This window comes from Heteronotia binoei, chromosome 19 (assembly GCF_032191835.1).
Source record: "Heteronotia binoei isolate CCM8104 ecotype False Entrance Well chromosome 19, APGP_CSIRO_Hbin_v1, whole genome shotgun sequence".
Taxonomy (NCBI): domain Eukaryota; kingdom Metazoa; phylum Chordata; class Lepidosauria; order Squamata; family Gekkonidae; genus Heteronotia; species Heteronotia binoei.
The window spans coordinates 24,109,918-24,131,804 of NC_083241.1; the positions used below are offsets into that span (position 1 = coordinate 24,109,918).

Genomic DNA, 21,887 nt, shown 5'->3' on the forward strand with positions numbered 1-21,887 from the left:
GAAAAGAGAACCATGCTGCTACTACTAAGGGCGATAAGCCAGTTCATAACTGACCATACAGTCAAATATAAATCCAGTCCCAGAAGTGTACATTAAATGGAATAATCTTATTCTCAGCTAAATTTGCAGTGTTAGGAGCCAGGTCCCTGCAAAGATGCTGTTTGTATCATCGCAGGACTAGGGGTTTAGATTATCTTTCCCATCACAGATTGTGTCCATAGTTTATCGAGCCATGATTCTAAAGTTCATACTTCTTTGGCTTTCCTTTTGGTAGCAAATCATGTCTTGCAGCTCTCAAACATCTGACTGGTTCTTGCTGAATCTATTTCCTCTTCAGTGTAGATGTATGACCCTTTCTTTTGAGGTCTGCAAATTGGACATGAATTTATCTGAGTATCTAGCACAGGATATTTTGTGTAACTCCACAGCTTAGCTTGTGTCCCCTGGGTGGGAGCCCAGAGTTCCAACTTTGCCACCACCAGTAAAGTAGAAATCATGTATAAGGCGGCTTCATATGTTCTCGTGAACACATGAAGCTGCCTTCCTTCTAAATCAGAACATTGGTCTATTGAGGTCAATTGTCCACTCTGACCAGCAGAGGCTCTCTAGGGTCATAGGCAGAGGTCTGCAGGACAAGTCACTGAGCCAGTCCAGGGTCTCAGCAGAGTTCTTCCACAATGCCTATTACATTATCCTTTTAACCGCAGATGCTGGGAAATGAGCCTGGGCCATTCTGCATGCCAAGCAGATACTCTGCTACCAGACCCCCACTATTTTGGATAGACTAATGCCCAGGGGTGGATCTACTAAGAAACTAATGAAGCTTAAGCATCAGGGGCCCTAATCCTGGAGGGACTCTGAAACACCTTTTTAAAAAATGAGTGAATTTTTCAGCAAAATTAATAGAGTTTTGAAAGTTTGTTATTAAAAATAAGGCTGTTTTCGTGACAGAATCATAAGCCAATAGGTTGAAGGTCAAAATATTTAGAATGTGTTCTAATACCCATTCATATGGCCTAAAAATGTCCCTGTAATTAGTCAGATTTCAAATTGCTGATCAATGCTAGACAGTCTGGTTCTCTTCCTCTTTCTGATGAAGGAAGCAAATATCGTCTCTAGGTAATACTTACAGTATCCCCAGATCTGCCTTTATTTGGAATCATTACCACCCTTGTGCCATGTATGGTTGTGATCCTGCAGCAGCAATTGAAATGACTTCTCACAGGACTATGGAATGCTTTAAGGCACTGCTAATTCAACATAGAATGGTAAATGGTCACTCACTGCCCATTGATTCATTCTCCCCAAACTTGGAACAATAAGGTAAAAGATTTGAGGAATCCCTATAGAAATCAACTACATTGCCCCCTTCTCACTATTTCATGTGAATTCTCCTAGATCCCCCAGGTCATGGAGGCCATTCAGGATATTCAATCCTAGCTTAAGAGTGGTATGAAAAAAAAAATCTTTCCTCTGCTATTTATTTTTGGATCTTTAGAAATCCTTTCCAGGATAGGAAGAGCTAAAGCATCAGCATCTGCCTCATACAGGGGAGAAAGAATTTATTCATTATGCATGTTTTAAAGATCATGCCTGCCCTTCCTTCCCTTTGCATACTGGTTATTCTCACATCCTCCCCAGAGCCGGTTTGGTGTAGTGGTTAAGTGTGCGGACTCTTATCTGGGAGAACCGGGTTTGATTCACCACTCCTCCACTTGCAGCTGCTGGAATGGCCTTGGGTCAGCCATAGCTCTGGCAGAGGTTGTCCTTGAAAGGGCAGCTGCTGTGAGAGCCCTCTCCAGCCCCACCCACCTCACAGGGTGATTGTTGTGGGGGAGGAAGGTAAAGGAGATTGTGAGCCGCTCTGAGACTCTTCAGAGTGGAGGGCAGGATATAAATCCAATATCTTCTTCATCTTCTTAATAGAATTTAAAAGAATATAAAAATTTCTTTTTAAAGAGCCATATCTGGCTCTGTATTGAGCCATAGTTTTCTCTAAAGCTGCAGGTTACCCAGATTTCATCTAGATGTTTTGCAAAGGATTACATCTAAATATCAAGGAAAAAGAGACTTTTGTTTCAGTGACACAATAAAATGCAGTGTTTGGTTTCTCCAATAAGGTCAGAGCTCCGATCTTCAGTGAAGCATTGGGAGTACATGAAGCAACCCTGCTGAAAGAGAAGGCAATGCTGGTCAGCTTCATCTATCCAGCCCAGAATCCAGATCTTCTGGACAAACTTGCTCAGCGCAAAGCCACTGTCTTGGCAATGGACCAAGTTCCTCGAGTCACCATTGCTCAAGGATATGATGCCTTAAGTTCAATGGCCAACATTGCAGGGTGAGAATCCACAATACGATCTCTGTTACCATTGTTACTTTGGTAAAATGTTTAAATGTTTCTTCTCAATCCTGTGTACTTCTCACTGGGTTTCTATTTTGCAACAGCACAAGTCTAAGAGAAGCCACCCATTTGTCAATTAAGAACATAAGAGAAGCCATGTTGGATCAGGCCAAATGTCCATCCAGTCCAACACTCTGTGTCACACAGTGGCCAAAAACCCCCAAGTGCCATCAGGAGGTCCATCAGTGGGGCGAGAAGCCCTCCCACTGTGCCTCCCCCCAGGCACAAGAATACAGAGCATCACTGCCCCAGACAGAGAGTTCCAACAATAAGCTGTGGCTAATAGCCATTGATGATAAGAACAAATTAAATACAGATGCCTTCCTTTTGGTATAATCTTTTAGGACTTCAGAACTAAAACATCTTCTTAGCATTGCTAGAGTGGAGGAGATAGACTTTGCTACCAGTCTGTTCTTGTTGAACCTGTGGGTACTCTGGGAATTTTGAGAAAGTTAATGCGCACCACAACAAAATGGCTGTCAAAGAATGATGGCTGCTAAAGGGGATTGGCCCATTCACCCTAAGCATTGGAAAACTTCTAAAATAATTAGGAAGCTCCAAGCCAAGCATCCTCCTATGATGGGGGTAACTGTTTCTGAATGGATGTTCCTTGCAGATGCAGTGGTGATGTAATTCTTCTAGGCTCTTCTGAATTACCCTGTACTTCAAAAATGTGAAGGAAAGCCAGGATTGGTTCTTTGCATTGGGAAACAGGTGGTTTGCAGAAAAAGCAGGTGGGCATTAGCTGAAATGTTTGGGGATACCACTGGGGACCACTAGGCTAGTAATTTGCCAGTCAAGTTAGCCTTTATTGTTGTGTAACAACACAATAAGGAGAAATATAAAAGGAAGAGAGTATAATATATGGCAGGGGTGGCCAACAGTAGCTCTCTAGATGTTTTTTTTTTTTGCCTACAACTCCCATCACCCCCAGCCAGCATGGCCAATGGCTGGGGCTGATGGGAGTTGTAGGCAAAAAACCATCTGGAGAGCTACCCTTGGCCACCCCTGATACATGGTATTACAAAATAACATTGTTCACATCAGTACTTTTTCCTGATGTAGCTTTATGGCTGATTGTAAAAACATATCTGCTTCACTGCCTTCAGGTGAGGAATCATTCAAAAGGTGATGCACTTTTTAGAGCAACTGGAAGATCCATCATATCAGCTAAGACTGAGTTTAAAAATTTGACACTTATATCTACATATAAATAAAAATACAAAAATGTGCGAAATTGTCTCAATACGTTCAAAGTTGCAGTGACAATATCTAGCTCAATATGCAATCTTGTTATATCTACCGTGCAAAATTGCTGATGGCATAACATTGAATCTAGTGAGAGAGAAGGATCTGCACTGTTGTGGTGCTTGTAAAGCAGATAGATATGGGGCCATTCAACCTACAGTCATTTGTACTCTAAAAGATGTGTGTGAGATACTCTACAAAAAGGGTATGGGAAGATGGACTTGTTTAATGAAATTCTATAAGCAGGCTGAAAGTTGGGGTTTACAGAAACCTGGGCTGGCTGTGTGATAGCTGAAGCTTCTTTTATCACTGTAGCACCTCAGCAAGAGAGATTAACATCATCCTAGATATGCAGCTCCCACGATTCAAGTGCCAGAATTGGCAAGGCTGGCTTGGTATCTTGACCAAATTGATTTGGATGGATATGAAGTAGAATGAACTCTAAACTATTTCAAGATGCAGCCTCTGAACATAATTGGTATAGCATTTAAACCAGTTTGGTTGTGTGTGTGTGTGTTTTTTTTTAATGCAACTTTGAAATCATTTCCAAATGTGGATTGATTCAAAATGTGTTTATTCCTGAATGGCAATGACTGGCCCCAAAGTCATTTTGGCTCATGATGTAGTCTGTGTGATGTTGAGGCTTCACTTTTACACATTCTTATTTGGAAATGTCCCATTAAAATCAGTGATTTTGAGTAAAGGTGGTTTGAATTGAGCTGCTTGGAGCTCTGGGCCAGAAACAGTTTGGACATAAGGAGAAACATCTACTCAAGAGACAGTTCAGATCAACGTATAGGAGACCATCAGTTGAACAGACTTTGTTTCCACAAGTGCTCTGTTTCTGGTGGTTTGATGTCAAGATAAGGGCCTCCACAATAACTAGGGGTTGTCACTAGTTTTCAGGAGTAAGTTCAAATTGAAAGCTCACAAGATGGCAGTAACCTTGATTATATGAATCACATAAGGCCTTCTTTTTTTGAGCAGGAACACACAGGAATGCAGTTCCGGTTGACTTGCTGTTGGGGTGTGGCCTAATATGCAAATGAGTTCCTGCTGGGCTTTTTCCTACACAAAAAGCCCTGGATCACATTATTCTGGGATAACAATCTCTTGATTATTATTTTTTTTAAAGTAGATGTTTTTGGCATTTCAACAATTAATTACTTTTTATTCCTGCGCGTGAATGTGTGTTGCTTGGAGCCCACTTCAGCAAATGCATGGATACCCTGTGTGTGTGTATACACACACACATACACAATCTATACACAAATCTATAAAGGAAAAAAGGTTACTTCAGCTTCTTATTTTTATACAGGAGTTTGGGAAAATAATGGCAATTTTTGATATGCTGCAGGTGTAATCAATATGCTATGACTTTGTGACCAAGACTAGGAATAGGTGTTTGTAAGGCCCCAAGAGAGGCCCCTGCCTCACCAGCCACCATTCTAGCTTTGTATCCAATAATATCAGCATGAAAGAATGTTTCTGTGCCCTGTCTTTTTTGGAAGCTGTGCCCAAGGGTTCTCTTAGGGTTGCCAAGTCCAATTCAAGAAATATCTGGGGACTTTGGGGGTGGAGCCAGGAGACACTGGGGGCGGAGCCAGGAGCAAGGGTGTGACAAGCATAATTGAACTCCAAGGGAGTTCTGGCCATCACATTTAAAGGGACAGCACACCTTTTAGAATGCCTTCCTTCCATAGGAAATAATGAAGGATAGGGGCACCTTCTTTTGGGGCTCATAGAATTGGACCCCCTGGTCCAATCTTTTTGAAACTTGGGAGGTATTTTGGGGAGAGGCACTAGATGCTATACTGAAAATTTGGCGCCTCTACCTCAAAAAACAGCCCCTCCCAGAGCCCCTGACACCCGCGAATCAATTCCCCATCATTCCCTATGGGAATCGTTCCTGAAGGTGCATAATGGCTGTGGGGGAGGGGGGAAGCCTGTAAAACCAGGGGATCCCCCGCTGGGACCTGGGGATTGGGAAGCCTAGGTTCTCTAGAGTTGGGACTCTGAGCTTGCACGGCTTTGTACACGCAAAAGACTAACTGAAAGTAAAGACAAAATGAAGGAGTCAGGTCCCCATGATGTGGCTGGAGGCTATTGACTCAGTTCTCTTGCTTCTGGGCAAAAATGATAATGTGGAAACAAGCAGGCTTGTTAGTTCTGGTTTGCAGAGGTATTATGGAGTTCAGAGGGCCCTATGTATGTTTGCAGAGGTATTATGGAGTTCAGAGGGCCCTATGTATGTTTGCAGAGGTATTATGGAGTTCAGAGGGCCCTATGTATCATTGTGAACAATCTGTGGAAGTCCACGAGGGAGTACAGTCAAACCACTCTGGAGCCTCTGCCGCGTTACAGATAAAAGATGTCATCTTGTAACTGCGATAAGGATTCCTGAATCCTTACATCATCAGACCCTAGAGACTGGAGCTGCTTTGCATGTTATGTTCCCTCCTTTGTTTGTTTAAAATCCCCCACCCTATTTGAAAGGCTCAGGGGGGTTTACCATTGGAAAACAAAGTTCCAAATGGGGAACATTTCCAAATGCTTTATATTTAGAAAATTATACAGAAATTTGTGGCAGAAATCACCCAATGTTAACTTTTCTCCTTAGCAGCAGACTTCTTTCTGAAGTGCATCTTGTTATCTGTACAAAGGCAAACTCTATTCACAATCCAGCCTTCCTCCAACCCAGGGGTTCTCAAACTTTTTGAAGTGGGACCTACTTTCAAGCTTGGTAAAGTTTTTGAGAATAGCTGGGAGAGAGACTTGGTCCAGATCCAGAAACAGGAGTTCTATAGGGCCAGAAGGTTGTATGACCTCCACTGGACTAGTAGCTGCAGTTGCATCTTCTAACTATATATGCCATGGAGGTGCAACTGAGATTGGTCCAGTAGGTCACTTTCCTCTGCAAGTTGCCATACTGGTACCAGGAAGAAGGCACTTGACTACTCGCCAGAGCACTTGATTGAGATCCACAGTGCTTTTTAGTATCCTTAACATTGTCTTGGTATCATCATCACAGGAACCCTACAAAGTTTTCCAGTTGTCACCATGTACTTCCAACAGCTGTCCAGGAGTGGCACTACTTCAGTTACAGGATTTTGTAGACAGCATTAATGTGGGCAAAGCTGTAGTTTTCCCTCAACTATATAAAATGGGGAATCCCATGCTAATAAGTGATCATGTAAACCCTGCATAAAGTGAAAAAATAAGGCAAACACTGCACTGGCTTTCAAAAGAATGTTTCTGCTGGGAATCTTTGGGTAGCATCCATGGCTGTGGATTACCTTAGCATCTTTCCAGAATGTATCCCTCTTCCTCCCCCCAACCCCATGTTACTTAAAAAAAAATAAAATTTAAACTTCATGTTCTCTGTTCAAAGAACTGGAAGGAAGCCAGTATAAGGGCTGCCAAGCCGATCCAATCAGCCTTAGATATGCCTTTATTTATCAGGCTGGCCCAATCCCTCAAATCAAATTAGGAGAAAGATTTTCATGTTCTTCCCGCTCTCCCCATTTTCTCTCTTGCATGTTTGTGTCTCATTACTGGAACTGGAAAGGGGCACTCAGTCCCTCCTGTGATGAAGTACTGAATCATTTCTATGATTCTAAACAAGAACCCCAGAGTGGTAAGCTGCAGTACTACAGTCCAAGTTCTGCTCATGACCTGAGTTCGATACCAGCGGAAGCTGGGTTCAGATAGTTGGTTCCAGGTTGACTCAGCCTTTCATCCTTCCAAGGTCGGTAAAATGAGTACCCAACTTGCTGGGGGGGGGGAAGTGTAGATGACTGGGGAAGGCAATGGCAAACCACCCCATAAAAAGTCTGCTGTGAAAACGTGATGTGACGTCACCCCAGATTCGGTAAAGGTAGCCCCCTGTGCAAGTACCAGTCGTTTACAACTCTGGGGTGACATTGCATCACGACATTTTCATGGCAGACTTTTTTACAGGGTGGTTTGCCATTGCCTTCCCCAATCATCCACACTTTTCCCTCAGCAAGCTGGGTACTCCTTTACCTTTAAACTTAGCTTACAATCATAGAAATTATGATTTAGTACATCTCAAATAAAGTTAGCATCTTCAAGGTGGGGGCTGGAGTTGTCCCAGAATTACAGCTGACCTCCAGGCTACAGAGATCAGTTCCCCTGGAGGAAATGGAACTTCAGAGAGCAGACTCTATGGTATATCATAGCATTTAGGAGAAAAAGAAGCCTGGGAATGGCATCATGTCCCTGCTGAGCTCTCTGTTCTAATCATACACTGTCCCCCCAGTCTCCAGGAATTTCCCAAGATGGATTTGCCAAGCATCATCACAAACCCAACAGTAATTTCTACATGGTCAGTGAAGCCCAAATGGCTGAACATCCTAGCTAAACTTCTTTAGCTTGGCACCACTGAAGTCATCCAGCTGACTGTTATAAATCCAGCAATAATCTCAAATATTATGACCTGTCCCTGATTAAAAACAGGAATTGAACATATTCAGAGTCATCTGATAAAGTAGATTGTAGTTCATGGAACCATGTGCTAGAATAAAAACTTGTTAGATTTTAAGGTACAACAAGACACTTGTCTGTCTTTTCACCAACCAGCCTGTAGGAACAGAAAAACTTCAGTGGAGTTATAATGATAAGAGATTCAGGGATCAAACACATTAACTCCAATGCCTGTTTGTCCTAATATCATTTCCAAATTTTGGATGGGATTCATATACAATGTGTGAGTCAGACTAAGAAGTACTGATAGTGAAGGTGGAAATTGCCACTAGCCATGAGTTAGATGCTGTGTAGTGATTGGTGCTTTGATTGTGTGACTAACGAGAGGCGGTGATATGACAGGGAGAAATGCACACTTTCTATAGGTGCATTGGGAGTGGTTGTTGCCACCATTCCTGATTTTGTTATTATTTGTTCAACCTTCTTCTTCAGGCATGGAATGAAGATAGGATATTCTTATTAGCTTTTACCGGTGTAACCAGTGGGGACTGGTTTAACAGATCCATGGTGTCAAACAGCAACAATAACAGAAGGAAGACTTTCACCTTGGGCTGACCCCCATTCTTAAAATCAGTCAAGGTTAACAGGGCTGCAATAAACATTTCATTCTCTACCTTAAGCCACACCCTTGGTCTGTCTGCCTCCCCACATCACACCCTCAATAATCTTCTATTAGGCACTTGAAAGCATGTTGTAAACATTGATATAAATTGTTATGACAGCTGAATGTATTTGTTCATTTAGCCAGTTTAGTTGCTGGAGTTGCAATATAGCTGTTGTTTGTTTTCTTGGTTTGCCTATTAATTCTCCTTTGATGTCTTTCCATATGTTTGTAGCAATTTATTCCTGCTACAGGATGATGAGCCAATATGTACCTTTCGGCTTTCTGTCTCCCCACCCCCTCTTCCTCTAGGTACAAAGCTGTTCTCCTAGCAGCCAATCATTTTGGAAGATTTTTCACTGGGCAAATTACTGCAGCTGGAAAGGTTCCTCCAGCAAAGGTATATATCATACCATGGTTTTCCTAGGAGTGAATGTTTAAGCGACTGTTGAAACTTGTATCATTTCCCTCTGTGCTGAACTAGTTTTGCTAATTTACAAATGTTAATATGTTTACAAAATGTTACCTATATGGCAGTTCATACTGCTGTTGTGCTACCAAGATGGAATCCGTGCAGGCCCCCAATTCCAGCTCTTTCTGAGCATTTAGAATATTAGAATCCTAGAAGAGACTTCCAGGGTCATCTAGCCCAACCCTGAACAATGCAGGGAATTCACAAATACCTTCCCCCCAGCCCACAATGACCCCTCTTCCATGCCCTGATGATGATGATGATGATGATGATTTATTAAGCTCAATGAATCATCCCATCCCAGCTGCTCTGGGCTCTTGGCTATCTACCACAGAATAAAAATGCATACATATATACCAATAAAACCATTTAGACTAAAACAAATTAAACCCCAATGGTGTCTTATTAAAGTGCTGTTGAACAGGTTTCTGAACATTACATCGAGGGCATGGGGACCCCAGCATGGCAACAGTCACTGTCCTTACACAAAAGCTTGGCAAAACATCTCTGCCTTACAGACCCTGCAAAACTGTCAAAGATCTCGCAGGACCCCTGGTGTCTTCTGATGGAGCATTCCACCAAGTCAGGACCAGGACTGAAACAGGTGGCAAAAAAGCCTTTCAGGATTCCTGGCCAAACTGGCTTGGAGAAAGATTACTTCCTGACCCCAAAGTAGTGATCAGCATTTCCCTGGGCACATAAGAAAGGGCCACGAGAACTAAGCGCTGATGCACCCTTCCTGCCCTCCTTCTCGTGAACTGCCTAAGTTCACAGCATCAGCATTGCTGTCAGATGGCTATCTAGCCTCTGTTTTAAAACCTCCAAAGAAGAAGAGCCCACCATCTCCTGAGAAAGTCTGTTCATCTGCTTTACTGAAACTTGACTTTCTAGCATCTTACTCATTCAAAACAATTAAATAAAAAAGAATCCAGCATCTATCGGCAAAAAAAGAAAAAAAAAACCTACTGGAAGCAGAAGGACTACTTGTTTGTTCAAAAGCTAACATTCTGCCAAATTAAAATACATGCCACTTCCATTGTAACTGGGTGTCCCAGATAGTCCAAAATTCTAGCCACCACATCTTACTGGCAGTAATCAGTAACAGAAAAAGCATTGGGAGAGGCAGCTTTTCTGCTATTCTGCTAAAATTCCTTCACCTACATTTATAAGAAGGATCTCCTGGCTGTTCTACATACAATGCCATACAATAATAATAATTATTACCTCATCAATTTGAACATGGAACTCCCAGCCCAGGCCTGAATGCCAAAAAGCAGTTTACATTTGCGACGCAAAAGCCTCGGGACTACGCGGCTCTTCCTGGTGCTGTGCAGCAGTTTGTGCGAAATCCGCACAGACGCAGCGCGGTGAAGAGGGACGTCGCTCCGGGGTAAGGTAAGTGGGAAAACGGCCTTACATTTATCAGTAAATGTATGGGAGACCCTGCACTCTTGCTGCACCTGACTTGAGAAGAGCCCTGATGGATCCTATCAAAGGCCCTTCAAATAGGGTTGCCAAGTCCAATTCAAGAAATATTTGGGGACTTTGGGGGTGGAGCCAGGAGACTTTGTGGGTGGAGCCAGGAGACATGGGAGGTGGAGCCATAAGCAAAGTTATGACAATCACAATTGAACTCCAAAGGGAGTTCTGGCCATCACATTTAAAGGGACTGCACATCTTTTAAATTCCTTCCCTACTTTAGAAATAATGAAGGATAGAGGCACCTTCTTTTGGGGCTCATAGAACTGAACCCCCTGATCCAATCATTTTGAAATGTGGAGAGCTCAGATGCTATGCTGAAAATTTGGTGACTCTGTCTCAAAAAACAACCCCTCCAGAGCCTCAGATACCCCCAGATCAATTCCCCATTATACCCTATGAGAATCAATCTCCACATACAGAATAATGAAGTGTCCAGCAGACATTTCCCTCCCCCCCCCGACCCCATTTCTGACAACTCTGAAGCGAGGGATTGGCATCTCTATTCACCAGCTGCTGAACTTCCAACTTCTTCAAAGTAACTCAAACCAACCATCCCAAGAGGAAGCCTTTCCATCAAGCGGAGTAGGAAGCTTCCGGAGGTAGAAAGGCACATGGGGGCTGTGGGGTGGGGCTCCCCCACCCCCGCCGGCCAGCTGACTGGGAGAGGGAAGGAGCCTGGGAAAGCGGAAGAACCCCCCCGGGACCTGGGGATTGGCAAGCCTACTTTCAAAGCCAGCATCCTCTTTTCCCCAAAAAGACCAAGCCAATGCTACTAGAAGGACTACAAGCAGGGTACAGAGGCTGTCTTTCCCTTGTTGTTGGCCCTGGCAACTAGCACACTGCCTCTGAACCCACAAGTTTCTATTTAGCCATCATGGCTACTGTTCCAAACACCAGAGTTTGTCTAATCTCTTTTAAAACCATTGAGGCGAGTGGTGACCATCTAGGGTTGCCAGGTCTGTGTTGGAAAATACCTGGAGATTTGGGGGGTGGATCTGGGAGAGGGTGGGGTTTGGGGAGGGGAGGGGCCGCAGCATACCCTTCAAAGCCGCCATTTTCTCCAAGGGAGCTGATCTCTGCCAGCTGGGGATCAGTTGTAAAAGTGGGAGATCTCGAGACCCCACTTGGATGCTGGCAACCCTACAACTACCACAGCATCCTGTGGCAATGAATTCCACATTCCTCAGTGTGGTGAATTGGGCTCTTACATAGTGGTACTCCTGTCATTCATTCATTCTTTCTTTCTAGATTTTGGTCATTGGAGGTGGCGTAGCAGGCTTGGCTGCAGCTGGAGCAGCCAAATCGATGGGAGCCATTGTCCGAGGATTTGACACCAGGTATGGTAATTTTTTGTGGTACAAACTGAGCCCACATCCATTTGCGGCCCACCCTGTGTCTAAACCCATGAAAACTAATGGTTGAAGTTTCCAGTCTGGGGTCTAAGTCTGTGTCCACAACAAGGCCATCAGTCAGATGCACACTTCGAAGTTCCCCACTGGGAACTCAGTTTGCAAGTACATGGGGCTTGATTTGGTGTGAGAGGAGAGGGTGTTTATGCTTCCCCGGTTTCGATCCCACTGCTAACACCATGTTTACAAGCACGACAGAGATTAATTCAGAGGCAGGAGTAACATGGAAAAGCATTTGTCAACAAAGCTGCTTGTCACTTCTGAATGTTTTGTCTTTGCCAGGTGGCTTCCTGTAGCTGTGCTCACACTTTGACTGATTTCCCACTAGCCTTACGCTGCTCTCACGCTCCTACACTTTGACTGATTTCCCACTAGCCTTACGCCGCTCTCACGCTCCTCCTCTCTGCGGGGCTTCCATCAGATTTCACACTATCTACCCTAGGGCTGCAACTAGATTCGCCTTTTTTTGCGTGGCAAACAGAAACTGGATTTTAGAGGTTTCTGTTTGCTGTGCGAAAAAGGCAAAGCTATTTGCAGCCCCAGGGCAGATAGTGTGAAATCCAATGGAACCCCCGCAGAGAAGAGAAGCGTGAGAGCTGCATAAGGCTAGTGGGAAATCGGTCTATGTTTCCATGCAGAATGCTGCGGCACCGCTGTTAATGGGGCTGCCGCGATGGGAGCACATTCAGCCAGTGCTGAGGGAGCTGCACTGGTTGCCTGTTGTGTTCCGAGTTCGCTTCAAGGTGTTGGTACTAACCTTTAAAGCCCTCTATGGTCAGGGACCTGCCTATCTACGGGACCGCCTTTCCCCATATATCCCCAAGAGAGCACTGCGATCAGGGACAAAAAATCTGTTGTCTGCCCCTGGCCCAAAAGAAGCCAGGCTGTGTGTGACGAGATCCAGGGCTTTTTCGGTGGCAGCACCAGAACTTTGGAACACCCTTCCAGAAGCCATAAGGGCCCTGCGGGATTTGTCTGCGTTCCGCAGGGCCTGTAAGACCGAACTGTTTAAACAGGCCTTTGCTGTTTGACTGAAAAAGGGCTGCCACCAGACATCTTATAGAATGCTGGCGATCACAGTCGAGAATTCAATACCACCTATACTGTACTGAAACAGCGCTATAGAATGGTTTTAAAATTGATATAAGTAAATTATGGTTTTATATGTTTTATTGGATTGATTGAATTTTATGATGTAAGCTGCCCTGAGTCCGCTTGCGGAGAGGGCGGGATATAAATTGAAAGTAATAAATAAATAAATAAATAAATAATGTCCCTGAATTATTCCCCCATCTTCTTTTCCTAACTCAGTTCCACTTACATTGATGCACCCCCTGTACTGTTTTTCTAACCCAAAACAGCCCCCAGGAAGGATCTCCTGACTGTTCTACATACAACGCCATACAATAATAATTATTATTACCTCATCAGTTTGAACATGGAACTCCCAGCCCAGGCCTGGTTATACAGTAGTTGGGATGGACCTGGAAATTATGTAACATGTGCTTAGGTCCTAAAAGCCACTGGACCAGAGAGTTCCTTCTGGCAGGGAGAAAGGAAGCCAGCTCTCTGCAGCTGCTCAACCCCTTTCCTGATGGCAAGAGCCAGGCCCTTCCTTCCTTTGCTAGGATGTCTTGAATTCAGCAGGAGCTCACAGGAGCACAGCTCCTGAACCCTTCCTCCTCCCCACCTTCCTTGTCCATTGAATAGTAGGTGCAGCTGCATAACAATCCCTGGATTAGGAGTGCGGACAGCCAGCCAGCCACCAGGAGCTTTGCCACAGCCCTAGCAGCCCTCATTAACCCCTGGAGAAGCCCGCACCACCCTTTCTCCACTTCTCATGTGGTTTTGAGGGGCAGGTGGCTTGCTGGCCTTTTGACTGTGTGTGGGAGTGGCCAAAGAGACCCCCAAGTGAGCAAGGCCCAAGCAGGCCTTGCCCACCCAGGGCTCTCCTTTCTTGCATCAGGTTGTTCTTGGCTGTTGGGGGGGGGGCAGCATATGCTAATAAGTAATGCCAATGAGCTCCACCATCTATTTTTCTACAAAACGACTCCTGCTGGCATGTGATGGGAGCAGGGGAGAGAGAATGACTTTCCTCTTGCTTTCCAGTTCTGTGTTCCCTGCTATGGCATTGTCTCATACATGAAAGGTTATTTTCACTTGAGGTAATGTGTTCCTGACAATAGTACAATTATGTTTTGAAGCGTCTTCAGAGTCCTGGAGGAGTTGCATTTTAAAAAAATAGACTGGTGCTTCTACATTGTCTTTGACAGTTGCATCACTGGCAGAAACAAAGAGCGATATTGTTCCCTTGTCTCCTTCATTGCATCTCTGTATCAGAAAAGTTTCACCTGTTGGTTTCTGGTTGTCGTGCTGTTATTAAAAGCAAAGAACTTTGGTCAGGAAAAGGATAGCCATTCTTGTTTCTCAAAACCATTCACGATATTACCAGTTTTTTTGCAAAAGTTCAAATTACATTTCCATCTGGACTAAATATGAACTTTTCTCCATAAACACCCCCTTCAAAGACATTTACTGTTATCCACAACCTATAAAGAATTATATTTAACCATAAACACACAAAAAAATTGCACAGCTACTTTGGACTCATAACCTGATTTCCTGATGTCTCCTTATCTCGATTATTTTATATGTCTGTCTTTCTCCTTGTCTTTCCTCTTGTTGTTTTTATGCCTCTTCTTGAATCTCTAAAGAGTTTGTTCCTTTCTCCGGTTGAAGGTTGTTTGCCCTAGAACTTTAACAAAAAATGCAATGAAATATTTTTACATCCTTTCAGCTTAGAGTCATCATCTTTCAGATTGTTGGTGGACAAGGGGGTATGTGGGCAGGGTCGCCAAATCCCAGTTGAGAAAGTTGAGGAGATTTGGGGACGGAGCCTGGGAGGACAGGCACCTCAGTAGGGTACAATCCCACAAAGTCCACCCTTCAAAACATCCATTTTCTCCTTGGGAACTGATCCCTGTAGTCTGGAGATGAGCTGGAGTTCTGGGGAATCTCTATTTCAGATGAACATATTAAAATTAAATGTACTACCTTTCAAAATGCAAAAACAAAAGGGGCTCTTGAAACACATTCTGGACAATCAGATTTATTCTTACACAAACTTTTCCTGACTTAGGGACCTCATGAACTTGATAGGGTTGCCAGATATTCCCTGGCCATCAGTGGAGAATGGAGGGGTACCGTTGTCAGATCTGGAGATATTGGGATGGAGCCTGAGGAGGACCTCAGTGGGGTCCAGTGCCATAAGGTCCACCCTCCAAAGCAGCCATTTTCTCCAGAGGAACTAATCTGTATAGTCCGGAGATGGGCTGTATTTCTGGGGGATCTCCAGGTCCCACCTGGAAGCTGGCATCCCTAGCACTGGATGAAAGTCCAGAGGGCAGAAGCCCTCCAAATTTATGGCATAATGAATCCATTAGCCTGGATTCCTTGTTGCATTTTGCTGCAAGAGACTGACACAGCTACCCTTCTGTAATTTATTACAAAGTGTGTATTGTTCGTGTCATCAACTATCTACAACCTGGAAAATGTCCAGTTTTGTCTGTCTTTCTGCTTGCAGGCCCCCAGCTTTGGAACAGTTTAAATCCCTCGGTGCAGAACCTTTAGAAGTTGACATTGCTGAAGGAGGAGAAGGCGTCGGGGGATACGCAAAGGAGATGTCCAAGGAGTTTATTGATGCAGAAATGGCATTATTTGCCAAACAGTGTAAAGAGGTGGATATTGTTATTAGCACTGCCCTTATTCCAGGTATCGTACAACTTTATAAGAATTGCAGGCACTCTTAGAATAATACAATGCCAATTAGCATTCCCATGTTAATAGAAACTGCCCCCGCTCCCAAATTATCTGCGAACAATGGGGATCTTGGGGTGGGAGGCTCTTTCGTCTGCAGAGCACAGCAAGAACCTTCCTCTTCGCCAAGTTCTTTAGCACCCAGCAGAGAGGGTTGTTCTCTGTCTCTCACTTCGCATTGGATTTGGAGAAACATAAGAAAAGGGATTCATATGCAGCATCCTCCAACGCCCAGTTCAGAGAGACAAGATGCAGAACACACTGGGGAGAGGTGCCAAGGCTTCGTTTTGTGCCAGACTTTGTAGAGGGGAGCAGCAAGAAGGTCTTGGACCACCACCTCTCCTTCTCTGGAGTCTTGCACAAAGTACAAGAAAAAGAACTTCAGCAAGCAAGCCAAAAAGGTGTCGAAGAGACAGCAGGGTTCTCTCAGCTGCAGCTTAGAATCATAGAGCTGGAAGGGATCTCCAGGGTCATCTAGTCCAACTCCCTGCACAATGCAGGGAATTCACAAATATCTCCCCCCACAAATAACTCACCCCACACATCCCCAGTGACACCTGCTCCATTCCCAGAATAGTCAACGCTATTTGTGTAGTGCAGGGCTGGCCAAACTTGCTTAATGTAAGAGCCACATAGAATGAATGTCAGATGGTTTGAGAGCCACAAGACATGAACATCAGATGTTTGAGAGCCAGAAGGAAGGAAGGAGAATAGATTGGGGAGGGAGAGATGGAAAGAAATTAACTTTAAATGCATCCTCCAAGCTGCCGGCAAGCTTGGCTGGGATAAGTGATTTAAAGAGAGGACTGCCTTCTCCACGTCGGCCAATGGGGCAGTGGTAGCTGCAAGAGCCGCACAATATGTGTGAAAGAGCCACAAGCTGCTGTTTGGCCACCCCTGGTATAGTGCATCAAGCGTTCAGTTGCATTGTTCCTCTTTCTGGCCACCAAGCTCTCCGCCTCCACCAAATATAAAGACAGGGACCAATTTCGCACTAGGGTTTGTTCTGGGTGGAGAGCCCTTTTGTAGAGAGCCAGTTTGGTGTAGTGGTTAAGTGTGCGGACTCTTATCTGGGAGAATTGGGTTTGATTCCCCACTCCTCCACTTGCAGCTGCTGGAATGGCCTTGGGTCAGCCATAGCTCTGGCAGAGGTCGTCCTTGAAAGGGCAGCTGCTGTGGGAGCCCTCTCAGCCCCACCCACCTCATAGGGTGTCTGTTGTGGGGGGAGAAGGTATTGGAGATTGTAAGCCGCTCTGAGTCTCTGATTCAGAGAGAAGGGCGGGGAATAAATCTGCAATTCTTCTTCTTTTGCCCCTGGTGCTTCTCTCAGTCTTTGCACAAGTTGCCCTGGAGCTGTGGGTTGGCCCTCCACTTTTCCATGGCAAGCAGAACCACTTGTAAGAACATCTTGCTTGCTGCAGAAAAGCGGCGCACCAACTCGCAGCTCCAGGGCAGCTTGTGCGAAAACTGAGAGAAGCACCTTGAGCGAAAGAGCTCTTCACCTGGAACAAGCCTAGTGCGAAATCGGTCAGGATTTGCAGCAAATGAAATCATTCTGTCAAGCAGGCGGATTCAATGACGAGTCGAGGTTAATACAAAGATTATGTTTATTGATAGACTGCTACAAAGAGAAGCACCCTCGACCGACAGCTCCGCAGCCTATCCAGATTGGGAATCAGAGTCATCATGGGGTTCTGTATGATCTTACCCAGGCCTGCTTATGTCAGACCAGAAACCCATTCAGTCATTGATCAGAATTCTGCATCACATTCTGCATCAGGATCACAGCCAACCTTTTTCTTTTTTCTTTTAAACTACTGGTAGGGCTTCATATTCCCAAGTAAGGCTATAGCCTTCCATGCCAATTTGCAGGTGGAGGTAAAGTAGTGATTATCATGAATGGGAGAATCAGTCTGGCAGGGAAGGATCCATGCACAACCTGAAGAAGTTTTGGGTTGTTAATTGCTATTCCCTTGAAGTACCTTGTTGTATGTGTGAGTAAAGTGCTGTCAGGTTTCAGTGGACTTACTGGTGACCCTATACAGTTTTCAAGGCAAGAGATGTTCAGAGGTGGTTTGCCCTTGCCTGCCTCTGCATAACAGCCCTGGACTTCCTTGGTGGGCTTCCATCTAAATAGTGACCTTTCTTAGCTTCCAGTATCTGATAAGAGCAGGCTAGGCTGGACTATCCAGGTGAGAGTACCTTGTCATACCTGAAAACAATTTCTTATTATTTAAAGGGAGGCTGTAATGTCACAAATGGAAAGTACTTTTAAAAAAATGGTTGGTGAGGTGAAGCACGACACATCACTATTTCCCTGTTATCATTAATCTCAAATCTTGTGTTTTTGTTACATCTTCTTGGGCTTTGTAAAATAGTATGTGTTAAATAAAGCTGGTGAGGGGACGAGAAATCCAGTAGTTGGTTTCTCTTCTTCTGCATTGTACTACAGGGAAAAAGGCTCCCATCCTGATAACCAAAGATATGGTGGAGTCCATGAAGGATGGCTCAGTGATCGTAGATCTTGCTGCTGAGGCTGGTGGCAATGTGGAAACCACTCATCCTGGAGAACTTCACATTCACAAGGTTTGTACAAAGAGTTCCGTAGTAATTTTGATACTCCAGAATAAAGTGTGTTATCCTTCTCTTTTGTACAAGATGTCCAGATCCCAGGGCTTTTGAGTAGGAATGCAGTTCCTTGGTGACGGGGTGTGGCCTAATATGCAGATTAGTTCCTGCTGGGCTTTTTTCTACCAAAAAGCCCTGTGTGAAACAATGGTGGTGTCAGGGGTGTGGCCTAATATGCAAATGAGTTCCTGCTGGGCTGCTTCTACAAAAAAGTCCTGTGTGAAACAATGGTGATGTCAGGGGGTGTGGCCTAAGATGCAAATATGTTCCTGCTGGGCTTTTTCTGCAAATAAAAGCCATGTCCAGATCATCATCCTTGAAGTACACAAGTGGTCTCCCACCTAGAATTTTTTCATTTCAGAGATTAAATTAAATTTTTCTGGGATGAATAGCAGTTGTTATGATGTTAGTAATCTGTGACTCAAGAAATACAAAACTGTACAGATTGTACAATAGAAATACATAACACTGAACGCTGAGCAATCAATAGCAATGTAAAGAAAAAAATGGCAGTACAAATAAAATATATAATTAATTTTGAGAACAAACATTACATTAATTTGAATTAAAATGCTAATTTATGAAATGTGTTCAAACTGTTACATCATGCTGAAATAGTTGCTTTCCAGCTAGATCACAGAGTTCTCAAATTCAGTTATTCTTGATCAATCCCAACATTAGTTTACCTGCTCACGCTAGTTCCACTCCTGTTATCAGTTAGCTGTGGTTCCCCCAGCTCTTCCTTCACAAATACGGTAGTGTTTTTACAAAGCCTTGACCTTTATACCTCAGCCATCTGCTGCTCTTCCACCCATGACTCTCATCCAGCCTAGAATGCCAAGTTCTCATTTTTCATCACACTGAAATACCTTAAATTTCTTCCTAGTGTCTCTGCAATGTCAGATCCACACACCTTTCCTTTCCTCATCCCCTGCTGCTTTTTGAGAAGATGATGATGGTGGTACGAAATGATGATGGTAGGCTGGCCATTTGCCTGGTGGCAGTGGACCTCCACTCTCCAGTCTCCCACCTCCACTCTCAGTCCCCACCCACATGCTACTTTAAAGAGAGGAAGAAAAGAAGGGGGTGTCATTAATGGTGAAACTCTAGGACAGGAGTGGCCAAAGTGTGGCTCAGGAGCCACACTTGGCACTTTCACACATATTGTGTCGTTCTCAAAGCCCCCACCACCCTGTTGGCTGACTTGGAGAAGACATTTGTCTCTTTAAATCACATTTGCCAAGCCAAGCCGGCTTGGAGAATGCATTTAAAATTAAAGTGGATTTCTTTTCATGTCTTTCTCCCCCCCTCCCTCCCTCCCTCCCTCCCTCCCTCCCTTCCTTCCTTCCTTCCTTCCTTCCTTCCTTCCTTCCTTCCTTCCTTCCTTCCTTCCTTCCTTCCTTCCTTGTGCCTCTCAAACATCTGGCATTTATTCTATGTGACTTTTACATTAAGCAAGTTTGGCCACCCTTGCTCTAGGAATATCCCCCAATCTCTGCAGAAGAGAGACTAGAGATCAGGGGAATTTCTGAAGTGTCTCCCAGAAGTGATGCCACCTTCCACTGAAACTCTATCCTTCCCAGGCACTGCTTCAAGAATCTGCTAGCATTTTCAGGTGCAGGGCTGGCAACCCTATATGTTGGGAAAGGAGTTGTCCTTTTAGCAGCTACCATAGCAAATGTGGTGTCTCCTTTGTATTATTGCCCTGAGCATCAACCAACTGTCATTCCGTGGCTTCCTTCCCTAGCTCTGCAAACTGATGATGAGGAGAGCTGCAAGTGCAGGAATTGCAAAACAAAGCACTGGTCACTGAATGACAAACCACTGAATTAACAAACCACAACTATAACAAAGACCTGGCCTCCTCCTCCTCTTGAAACCCAGTTGTGTTTGCCCTACAGTACTGCCTAGAATGTGGTAGTATAATGAAGCAGAGCATTTCTCCTTGAACTAGAAATAGGACCGCAAATTACATTATTATTCAAATCCATCGCCATTTAAAAATGTTTTATGCTTCCTGGTTTTTATGTGTGGCTGCACACTTTTTAAAAATAACTAGATCCATAGAGTTTTATTAACAAGGAATTGGAACTATCCAAAGCCCAACGTATGTGAGAAGGGAAATTGGCTCTGTAATTTATTTGATTTAGCTGCTCATAAAATAAAAACTGTTGCCACTATCCCTGTTTGAACTCTCTGTGCTGTCCATGTTAACCTAGAAAAGTGGAACTCAGAGTAGAGTACAATTATGATTTGCAGAATGAAAATCGTGGCATATCAAACTGTCTGTCTCACATTGTTGCTAAAGAAAATGCTGTACACTGGAGGAAGTTTACAATTAACATATTGAACTTATACATTTTGGGGGAGGACCATAGCTGAATGGTAACGGTGGTGAGCTAGCCCTACTGACACATGAACACTATTCCATTGGGCCCTCCAAAATGTTAGGCACCAACAGCTGCCTGAGTCTCAACCCAGTGATGCAGGACTCTCCCTGCTCCCCTGACTCTCAGAGAAGTTTTCTCTTGCTCTTTCAGTACCACTCCACCAACAGGCCATTTTAGGAATCATTCAGCAAGACACCCAGTGCTTCCTTGCCTTCTTGAATTGCCATTATAAGGTTCCACCTAATGCTCACTATCCAGAGACTGGTTACCACAGGGGTGGCTTACCACACATGTGCACTCCCAAGGAATTACTGATTTAGCAACTGACCACTTCCCCAGCACCTGTTTTGAATAGCATGTTTGAACAGTGGAGGTCTATGTGGTATGGAGAATAACTGTCAGCTTTTAAAATAGTAAAGCATTTATTAAAAGCAGGGTTTTTTTGTAGAAAAAGCCCAGCAGGAAATAATTTGCATATTAGGCCACACCCCTGACACCAAGCCTGCCAGAACTGCTCAAAAAAAGGCTCTGATTAAAAATAAAAATCATACACACACAAGAGCACAACAACGGATTGAGCAAGGAATACAAAAGAAAGATGTATGCACACGCTTTCCCTGTCTCTCACTCTGTACATGCCCTAGCTAGTCTTACTCTAAAGCAGGCTTTTTAAGTTTAGCTTTCAAAAGAAATCCCAATAGCTTGGAGTCTTTTAGGCATCCAGCCCTTTGTCTACTCCAGGTTGCAACGGTAGCCATCAAGATATATGAGTTCTTTCTTCCAAATGTAATTTTGATTCTATTTAAAAAATTTATTTTATTTATATCCTGCCTTTTTCCCCAGTGAGGACCCGAAGTGGGTTACATCGTTCTCCTTTCCTCTGTTTTATCTTCACAAGAGTATGTTACTGGCCCAAGGTCACCCAGTGAGTTTA

At 44.1% G+C, this 21,887-nt stretch overlaps 1 protein-coding gene across 1 annotated transcript in view; it reads left to right on the top strand.

Moving 5' to 3' along the window:
- LOC132587555 (NAD(P) transhydrogenase, mitochondrial-like) overlaps nt 1-21,887 on the top strand; it is a 108,238-nt gene that overhangs the window by 24,030 nt on the left and 62,321 nt on the right. The window contains exons 4-8 of the mRNA XM_060259844.1: nt 2,121-2,338; nt 9,069-9,156; nt 11,959-12,047; nt 15,703-15,890; nt 18,388-18,521. Of these exons, the coding sequence (XP_060115827.1) occupies nt 2,121-2,338; nt 9,069-9,156; nt 11,959-12,047; nt 15,703-15,890; nt 18,388-18,521 (717 nt within the window). The remainder of the gene's footprint in view (nt 1-2,120; nt 2,339-9,068; nt 9,157-11,958; nt 12,048-15,702; nt 15,891-18,387; nt 18,522-21,887) is intronic.